This window comes from Phascolarctos cinereus, unplaced genomic scaffold (genome assembly GCF_003287225.1).
Source record: "Phascolarctos cinereus isolate Bilbo 61053 unplaced genomic scaffold, phaCin_HiC Scaffold_5;HRSCAF=322, whole genome shotgun sequence".
NCBI lineage: Eukaryota > Metazoa > Chordata > Mammalia > Diprotodontia > Phascolarctidae > Phascolarctos > Phascolarctos cinereus.
In genome coordinates, this window is record NW_027555958.1 from 448,556,373 (window position 1) to 448,567,027 (window position 10,655).

Genomic DNA, 10,655 nt, shown 5'->3' on the forward strand with positions numbered 1-10,655 from the left:
TTCTACCCAGTCTCTAGATCCAAGGCTTGGGAGTTTCATTATTTTCTTAATCTTCCTTGTCTCTCTTGACTATTTGACAAAGTCTCTTATGTTGCTCTTCCTAGAATCACAGAATCTGAGTTGGAAGAGACCCCAGTAGTCATTTAGTCCAACCTAAGCATAAAAGGAACCTCCACTTTAACGTGCCCAACTAAGTGATTGTGTCTTTGCTTGGAGACCTCCATTTGAGGGAGAGCCCACTAACCCTGGGGACAGCCCACTCTACTTTGGCACAATCCATTGTTAGAAAGTTCTTTCTGGCATCCAGAAGCCTTTGCAACTTCTCTCTCTCTCTCCTTCTTATGACCTCTGAAGACAAGCAGGACCAATCTGATCTCTTTTCCACAGGGCAGCCCTCCAAACACTTGAGGACAGTCAGGTTCCTTTTGTGTCCTCTTCTCCAGCGCGAACATGTCCAATTCCTTTGACTGCTCCACCCTTGATGGGAACTCAATGCCCGTCATCCTGATGGACCTCCTTTGGACACTCCATCCTATCAGTGTCCTTAAATCATCGCACCCAGAAATTAACACAATATACTGGAAACAATGTTAGTGTCTATAGTGTTTTAAGGTTTGCAAAGCATTTTGCACATATTAAATCACTATGGCCTCACAATCCCCACAATTAATTCTATTATTATCACCTCTATTTTGCTGAAGAAGATATAGAGAGGCTAAGTGACTGCTCAGGATCATATAGAGAGAAAACATGTGAGGCAGAATTTGAACTTGGGTCTTCTTTACTCCAAGTCCAATGACCGAACCACCATATTACTTAGATTTATATGCCTCTCTTAATATAGTCCAAGATCACATTAACTATTTGGGCAGGTGTATCACATTGATGACATATACCGAGCTTGTGGCCCATTAGAACCCCTAGATCTTTTTCACATAATTTGTTAACTCTGTCTGCCTCATCTTGTATTCATAGATTTTTAAAAATTAAATTGTGACTGTATTTTGGTTCTCAAATTTCATCTTATTATGTTAAGTCCAATGTTCTGGCCTGTGAAAATCCCCTTGTATCCTAACTGTGCTAGCTTTTCCTTTCAACCTCATGCCATCTGCAAATTTGGTGAACACACCATCTGTGCTTTCATCCAAATGATTGATACACATATTAAATAGCCCGGGGCCAAGCACAGATTTCCTGCAGTATCCCACTGGGAACCTCCTGCCATATTGAACAACTACTCTTTTGAATCCTGCCATCCAACCAGTTCTGAAGCCATCTAATTGTATTATCATGTAGTCCACATCTTTCAATTTTCTGCACCAGACTAACAAGAGATAATATTATTAAAAATTTGGCTGAAAACTAGGTAAATTGTATTCAGAGTATTGCCCTCAACTGCCAGTTTAGTAGTCCTGTCCAAAAAAGAAATGATGTGAACCTAGCATGACCTGCTCTTGTTAAAGCCAGGTAGGCTTTTTGGGATGACTGCTCTCTTTTCTACATGTTTGCCAACCACAAACATCTTCCTAAAAATTAGTGTAGATGTTTTCCCAAGAATTCAGGAGAAGCACACTGGCTTACAATTTGCAGAATTTGTTCTCTTTCTCACCCTACCCCTTTAAAAAAAACCTGGACATGAGCCCCTTTATCTTGTAGTATCTCCCCATTTTTCCACAGTCTTTCAAAGATCACTGACAATGATTCAGCAATCATATTTTCCCATTCTTTTATGACCTGAATACAAAATTTGGCACTCCTGTTAATTGCCTTCATGCCACCTCTTTATTTATTTTGTGCATCATGTCCGTATGAGTCATTTTCATTTTGTCATTGCCTTGGCAAAGGTCATTCTCCTTGGCAAAGAAAACTGAAACAAAGCAAGAACTTCACCTCTGCTGGAAGTCATCATCATCCTATCTACTCAAATCAACAGTTTGGCTCTTCTGGGTTCTTCCTTTTTCTCCCAATAAAGTCAAAAGAGAACCCCTTTTTTGGTCCTTAGATTCCCTTACAAAATCTTAGATCATGCTGAGATTTACTGACACTATTTTAAAAAAATCCCTCACACCATTTTTATAGGACCATGCCAGAGATCTGGCTCTGCTTCTGTCTTTCATACATTTCTTTTTGAATCTAAGGGTTGGGGAATTGCCTGCACGTCCTCAGACATATCCCCCTTTCCTTCCTCATTAGAATTGTTTTCCTTCACAATCTAGAATCAATGACATTCTCCAGTCTTATGTCTTCTCCTCTACACTTCCTATCAACCAAACCTGCTGGCTGCCCTTTTTTCCTGCACACAGGGCCTCATTCCTGCCTCCTCTTTTCTTGGTCTCTGCCTCTATCTCATGTCTAGCAGAGGAGATAAGATGTGTACTCCTGAGCAATAAAACTTTAAGGCCCTGAGGTTTCGTCTGCAATGATGGTTCTCCTTTTGCCAATACAAGCCATAGCTCTCTGTAACTTAGTCAATGGTAGTTATGAATTGGCTGCAGCTGGAAAAGTCTCTGGTGGCCCAGATTCCAGCAAAGAGCACCTTTGAGGTGACCTGGGCTGGTTCTTGGATGACAGGACCACACTCTAAGCCTCTTCAGTTTGGGAGGACATGCCAAGATTTTTGTGTTCTGCTGGCCAGCACTTGGAGAAGTCAGGGTCTCCCCCTAACCTCCCTCACCATGCCAAGAGAAGGCCTCAGAGGAGGACCCTAATGTGGCTTCATTCATAGGGCACTCTATGGCTTACAAGGCCATTGACCAAGGTCATAGAATCACAGAATTTGAGACTCTCAGTTCTAGGATGGAACTCAGGGGCACCTTGTCCACCAATAAGGGCCCCACTTCTACAACATCCCTGCAAAATACCCATCTGGCTACACCAGAAGATCTCCAATGAAGGAAGACTCCCCACCTCCCAAGGCAGTAACCCAGTTTACTTTTCTCAGCTGTAATTGGTACACAGCTAAGAAGAATGAATTCAGAATTTCTACCCAGGTCTTTGAATTCAAACCAAATTTTCTTTCTACTCCTGGTCGCTGCTGGAAGGCCTGGGCCATTTCCCTTCTCTGTATCCTCAGTTCTTAGCAGAGGGTTCTGCATACAGCAGGTAATCGATTCCTATTTGTTCAGTTGAATTGAGTAAGGCCCTGTTCAGTGTCTCCATGTGTCTTTCTTTCCTGAGCCCCCTTGGGCCTAGCTCTGTGCTAAGGAGTGATCAGAGGCACTCAGGGAGCTCTCATTTTGATGGAAATGAGGAGGAAATGTTGAGAGGTCATTTGTGTGATCACAGGCTGAAGCAAGGGGCACAGGCTCTGTGTGACTGAGGGGCTCAGATGACACATGCTGGGGTGCTCGGGGAGGGCTTACACCAAAGATGCACATGCAGGACCTTAAAGGGAGGGTAGGAAGAGGGAAGGAGGAGGAGGGAGGGCATTCTAGGTGGAGGTGGACAAAGAGGCGGAGGAAAGAGATGAGCAAGAGGGAGGGAGGACCAGCAGACAGACCCAGAATTAGGACTGAACACTTGGGCAGGTCCATCACTAGGGATAATGGAGGGTATTCCAGACCTTCCCCTTGTCTCTTCAAACTAGCTGGAAGGTAGATCTGGAGTGTCTGGGGAATCCAAGTGGTAGGGCTGGGGACCTGCTGTACCTGCTCCACACTGACTGCAGCCTCTGGCCTCTGCTCTCTCTCCATTCAGGGAAGACCTGGGGAAAATGACCTACCTTACCATGTGCATCAAGGAGAGTTTCCGCCTATATCCCCCAGTGCCCCAGGTATATCGCCAGCTCAGTAAGCCTGTTACCTTCATGGATGGGAAGTCGCTACCTGAAGGTAGGGTAAGGGTGGCCCTTGAGCCTGGGTGTGGGAGGTGGGAGACCTAGGTAACATTCTGACTACTCAGAAGTTCTTGAGGGTTTGGTCAGGGCCTTCTCTCAAGGTGCCATGTCTGGAGAAATCCCATTCATCTAAACTCCCAGCCAGAAGCTCATCTAACCTAATGCAGGCTAGTTCTCAGGTGCAGCAGGAAATGCACCCAGCAATGATGAACTCTCTGAGTTCTTCTGCTGGCCACAAAGGCAGAGCTCTCCCTTCCAGGGAATATTGACATCTCTGACTCATCTCTCAAGACCCAAATGGCGATGATGAAAATGACAGACATTTATTTATCAACAGATTGGCAAACATTTATTAAGTACCTACAGTGTGCCAGGCACTGTGCTACATGCTTTCAGAGTAGATAAGTGGTCGTAATGTAAGCCTCACACACCAACTCACACAGTGGTAGATCTTTGTAAATTTGGTCATTCCTCTAGTCAAAAATCTTTAGTAGCGTCTGCTTCCTCCCAGATGAGGTTCAAATGCTTCTGCCTGACACCCTCTAACCACGCCATTCCCATTCCTTGATCCCATGGTAGGTCTCTAGGCTTATGTGAGATTACTCACATATGTATATTCTGTGTTGTAGATGTCAATTTCTGTATTACCATTATATCCGAAGCATGCCTTGTGGGGTCTCAGGTGACCCCCATACCAGGACTGGCCTGTCTGGTCCCTTGTGGCTGCCATCAATATTGCCTTCTGTGTGCCATCTGTCCCTGTCTCAAGCCCTAGAAAATGGCGCAGTCTCTATTAAAGTCATTTCCCCCATCCTCTGTCCATCCTTGCCTCAGTCTGAAGTCAGCTCATTGGCTTCTCAAGGCTCATGAGGGTTTGTTCATGTTTTTCTTTTGTTTTTCCTCTTGTTTTATTGCTGCCAAATCCAGGGAGATTGAAATCCTGGCCCTGCAGAGATTTTGGAAGGTTTTCCATCTGTCCTTGTCCTTGAGGTCACATCCTTCATGAAAACCTGATCTGCCACCACAGTGTAGTCCTAATTCCCCCCAGTTTTTCCCCAAGGAAACCCCTGCCACAATTTGTGAGATTTTTTTGGGCCCTGAGGAGTCCAAGGACATCCAGTTACTTCTCACAGAAAACCTTAGACCAGAAGTGGCGAACCTGCAGCCTTGAGGCCACATGTGTCCCTTTAGGTCCTCAAGTGTGACCCTTTGACTGAATCCAAACTTCACAGAACAACCTTGAAGACCAGAGGGCCACATTTAGCCTCGAGGCCACCAGTTCCCCACCCCTACCTAGACCGACCTTCTCCATTCCAATATTTTCAGCTTTGCAGAGGAGAACCCTAGACTGGGAGTCAAGAAATCTGAGTTGGAGTCCCCACAGAGCTGAAGACATCACCAGAATTACTTCCATTCTCAGGGATCAGTTTCCTCATTTGTAAACCAGCATCCTAGTGACTAGATGAGGTTAGCAGTATGCCATAGTGGACAGAAGGCTTACCTTGGAGTCAGAAAGACCTGGGTTCTGGTCCAGTCACTTGACTTCTCAGACTTTTAGTTAGATATGAGTGGCCTATCAGCATCAGTGGAGAGGCTGACCCCACCAGGAGTTCCCTATACCAATGAAATCATAGGACTGTCCTCCTGGAGCATTTCTCTTCCTGTCCCACAGGCAGCCTGGTCTCTCTCCACATCTATGCTCTCCACAGGAACCCAGCGGTGTGGGACAAGCCTGAGGTATCTCTAACCATCACATCTGGGCCAGAGGAGAGCATTCCCAGAGGGGGAGGAGAATGGGAAGGCTCATGTATGTTGGGGGTAGGGAATAACCTGCCCTAAGCAAGCTCAGGAAGCCAGCATGAGGGGCCTGGGTGGAGGAGGATCTGGGGGCTCCTCTTGCTAGGAAAGAGCCCATTAGTTTTCCCTCTCATCTGCTTTTTCTTCTGCCTTCACTGTTTCTGCCTGTACCCCCACCATTCACTTCCTCTCCCAAGCCCCTAACCTTGAAGGTATCTTAGACTCCTCCCTCTCCCTCCTGTCCCCCTCCAATCAGCTCCCAGGGGTCTATTCATTCTTCCACTGTGGCAGATGGATGGATTCTGTCTCTTAAATCCATCCACCTTTCTCTATTTCCACAGCCTTATACAGACTCCTAGGACCATCTGCCTGGGTGAAGACCATTCTAATCCATCTCTTTGTCTAGCCTCATTTCGCCTTATAATCCATTTACTGGAGGGGTAAGGGAAGGATAGTCTTGCTTCTTTGAAGATCTTTGTAAACTAGGGCATTCCTCTAGTCAAAATCTTTAGTAGTTCCTGATTCCTCCCAAGTGAGGTTCAGATGCTTTGGCCTGACACCTTCCAACCACCCAATTCCCATTCCTTGGCACCGTGTTCATTCTCCAAGCTTATGTGAGATTACTCATATGTGTATGTACTGTGTTCTCACCAGCAGATACTGTATTACTATTATGTCCCAAGCATGCCCTGTGTCCCCCAGTCTCTGGGCCTTGGATCCAACTTTGCCTTGTGTCTGGAATTTATTCCATTTTCAGAATCACAGTCTTAGGCTACCAAAGTTACATGAGACATCAGGGGCCTCTGGTCCATCCCCTTGTCAAGGTTCACCAAGGAGGGATTTGATCTCTGGTCTTCCTTCCTTTTGTTGCAGGTGTTTGACCCCCAGCGCTTCTCTCCAGAGAATTCCTCTACCCGTCACCCCTATGCATTCATCCCCTTCTCGGCTAGGCCTAGGTAGGTACTGTCACCTAGCATCTAGGTTGGGTGAGGGAAGCCACATCAATGCTTCAACTACAGTCTCTCAAATATATCCACCTGTCTACTCTCCAGGGCTGACCTGGAGAAATCTGCCTCATTCTCAGCCCACCCTGCACCTCCCACACAGATTGCTTAGTAAAGATGGCTTCCTAGGAGCCTTGGAAGAAAGAGAGCTTGGGCTGCTGAGGGGAGGAGTGTTCTGACCTCAGCACGTAGTTGAGAGTAGGGGAAAGGAAAAGGTTGGGTCTTGCTGTATTTGAGAGGCAGCTAAGAATGCTTCCCATAAAGTCAGGAAGAGCTGAGTTCAAATTCTGCCTCTGATGTCAAGTTTACAACTTGCTTGTCCTGCTCCTGGGCCAGGCTCTATGAGCTTGAGCTTATTTCTAACTCTAGCCATTGAGAAATCCTGGCAAGGATGCTGATTTAGTGTTTCTCTCCTTCTCTGGCTGCAGGAACTGCATTGGGCAGCAGTTTGCCATGACGGAGATGAAAGCAGTCATAGCCATCTGTCTCCTCCACTTTGAGTTTTCTCTAGAGCCCTCGAGGCCAGCCATCAAACGGCTTCAGCTCGTCCTGGGCTCTAAGAATGGCATCTACCTTAACTTGAAGAAGTTGACCTAGGAAGGAGGAGAGCCCAGAGCTGTCTTGTGCATAGTGGGGGATGAGGGTGGGATAGCGGCGTGGTGCTGAAGTACCTTTGCTGCTGCACATTGAACGTGTCCCTGGCCTCCTGGGAGCTTAGAGTCCGGGACAGGAATGACGATAGACACAGATCCTAGCGTGTTGATTTTTCTCTCTACTTGGACACACACATATAGCTATATATGCAAGAAATATCTTCTAATAGTATAGAAACATCTCATATCATACCATATTGTATCAGTTTGCAAGACCTCTTTGAGGTCTGTAGTTTAAACTCTTCATATTACAGGGGAGGAAACTGGGGCTCTGAGTTACCTTGCCTTCCTTCAAAGCCTGGTTCGATGCCACCTCCTCCAGGAAGCCTGTCTCAGTCTCCCCAACTGTTAGCACTTATCTTCTGTAATTTATATTGTGTGATATTATATACACTTAGCAGCTACTTATGAACATTTTTTTTTATTCCTGGGTAGAATGGAAGCTCTTTGAGGGCAGGGCCTGATTCAGCTTTGTCTTTGTACTTCCAGCACCTAGCACAGTGCCTGGCACAAAAGAGAATCCTGATAAATGTTTTTGAAATAAATTAGACAGAGGACAGTGTGGACAAAGGCAGAGAAGCTGGAGAGCCCTGGGCATTTGCAGGGGGCAGGGAGTTCAGTTTAGGTGGAGTTTGGAGGGCAAGGTCTGTCTATGTAAGGCTGGTGTTGGGAGAAGGAATAATAGTAATCAAATTACCTACATTTATGTGTCATTTAAACATTTACAAAGTGTTTTATATAAACCTTACAACAGCACTGTGATGTAGGTGTTATTAGTAGCTCCATTTTACAGATAAGGAAACTGAGGCTGAAAGAGGTTAAAGGCCTTGACCAGGATCACACAGATAACAAGTGTCAGAGGAGGGATTTGAACCTAGGTCTTCCTGACTCCTTGGGGCATCTAGGTGGTACAGTGGATAGAAGGCTGGGCCTGGAGTCAGGAAGACCTGAATTCAAATCCAGCCCTGGACACTTAATAGCTGTGTAACCCTGGGCAAGTCACTTTATCCTGTTTGCCTCAGTTTCCTCATCTGTAAAATGTGCTGAAGAAGGAAATGACAAACCACTTCAACATGTTTGCCAAGAAAACCCCAAATGGGGTCACAAAGAGTTGAACATAACTGAAAAATGACTAAACAAACAACTTCCTGACTCCAGGTCTGTAAAGGCAAGCTGGTATCAAATTTTGGAAGTCCTGGAATATCAGGAAAAAGAGTTTGAACTTTGTACAAATGGTAACAGGGAGCCCCTGAAGATCTTTGAGCAGAGGATCCTGCTTTTTCCTAAACCTGTGCATTAGAAAGACTAGATCGATGAAGAATGGATGGGGGAGGGGAGGGACTTGTTAGGACACCTGATCAGTGATGATGAGGATTGGGCTCAGGTAGTGGCCACAGGAATTGGGAGGAGAGAATCAACGTGAAGGATGTGGAGGTGTAACTGATGGGACTTGATAACTTGGTGAATATAAAATGTGAGGGACACGAGAATGGAAGACTCCTCCAGGTTTGACTGTGGGAGGATGGGTGACCAGTGAAATGAGGAAGTCAGTGAGAAGAGGTTTCAGGTGGAAAAGGATGAGCTTGCTTTGGGTATGTTGGGTTTATGGGCTAGCCAAGTGGAAAAGGAACATAAGCCAGGAGGAATCCCCACAGTGAGGAGCTGGGGAAAGGGAAAGGAGCCAGTATCAGAAACAGAGAAGGAGAGATCAGATAAGTGGGGTGTCTCTGGAACTAAGGAAAGAGATGAACTAAAGGAAGCAGCCAGGTGGCACATTGGCCAAAGTGTTGGACATGGGGTCAGGAAGACTTGGTTTGAAATCCTGTCCCAGATACTTTACTAGTTGACCCTGAGCAAGTCATTTCCCTTTTTTGCATTTCAGTGTCAACTCTAGATAAATAACAGTAACAAGAATCCTAATGCAGCTCGAGATGGTAAAGTTCAGATAACACAATGCATTGAAGGGAATGGAGGAAGTGAGGCGAGTGGGGCTGTTTTTCAGGGAATTGCTATTAGCTACCTCTCTTTTTTTCTTTCCACCCTCCCCAAAGAGACACCCTAACCACATACACACACACACACACACACACACATACACACACACACACACACACACACACACACACACACATCACACTGCAAGAAGAGAACTGATCAGTTGAGACAAGGTCTGTGGCTGTTCAGCCAATTCCGGATGCCACTGTTCGCATGTCAGACTCTAACTTCTATGTGTTCAGTTGTAAGGTCCTTTGCTGGCAAAGTTGTACAGTGTTTGGAGTCAGGCAACACCTGGGTCTGAATCACACCTCAGACAGCTACTAAAGGCATTTAGCATTGTCCCTCCCAGCTATTACATTCTAGCTTCTAAAATCTCTCCCACCTCTCACATTCTGGAAGATCCCTCCCACCTCTGACATTCTAGGTTCTAAGATCCTCCCATGTCTGACCTTCTAGATTCTGATATCCCTCCAACCTCTGACATTCTAGGTTCTAGATCCCTTCCACCTCTCACATTCTGGGTTCTAAGATTCATCCTTGCTCTTACATTGTAGTTTCTAAGATCTCCCCATCTCTCACATTCTGGATTCTAAGATCCCTCCTTGCTCTCACATTCTAGGTTCTAAGATCCCTCCCACCTCTCACATTCTAGTTCATAAGATCTCTCCCACCTCTCACATTCTGGGTTCTAAAATCCCTCCCACCTCTGACATTCTAGGTTCTAAGATCCCTCCTTGCTCTCACATTCTGGGTTCTAAGATCCCTCCCACCTCTCACATTCTGGGATTTAAGATCCTTGTTACCCTCTCCCCCCTAGCTCTCACATTCTCTTTTTTATTTTCTGAGGCTCTGAAGAGTCAGATCTTTTCTTGTCCCTGCCCAGGCCTTCAGCTTCTCTCTTTTGTGTTGTCTTCCTTCATTAGAATGTAAGCTCCTTGAGGGCTCCTATTTGTATCCCCAGCATTTAGCATTGTGCCAGACAGAAAGCAAGGCTGGTGAAAACACATGCCTTATTGATCTATCTAGCTAGATGTCCTGCCTACAAGTGTTCCACCTGGGATCATAGATTTAGATGGTTTCTCAGTTTTTAGTCCAGTTCTGTCCTTTTTCAGGTAAGAAAACTGAGGTGCAGGATAGTTAAGCTACTTGCCCAAGATCACACAACCAGTAGTAATAGCATTCACACACCACTTTAAGGCTGTTTCAGCTTACATGTTCCCTACAACCCTGTGAGGTAGATGCTATTATTATCCCCATTTCACAAATGAGGAAACTGAGGTTCAGAGAGGCTAGTGACTGGCCCAGGAGTCACACAGTTGGCAGGTTCCAGCTCTAGCACTCTATCCACTGTGCCATCTAGCTGCTCTG

At 45.8% G+C, this 10,655-nt stretch overlaps 1 protein-coding gene across 1 annotated transcript in view; it reads left to right on the forward strand.

The window, feature by feature from the left end:
• Positions 1-9,414, forward strand: part of LOC110209314 (cytochrome P450 4B1-like) — a 33,327-nt gene extending 23,913 nt beyond the window's left edge. The window contains 4 exon segments of the mRNA XM_078154559.1: positions 3,697-3,830; positions 5,508-5,572; positions 6,506-6,588; positions 7,065-9,414. Of these exon segments, the coding sequence (XP_078010685.1) occupies positions 3,697-3,830; positions 5,508-5,572; positions 6,506-6,588; positions 7,065-7,233 (451 nt within the window). The 3' untranslated portion in view covers positions 7,234-9,414.
• Positions 9,415-10,655: the final 1,241 nt, after the last annotated feature.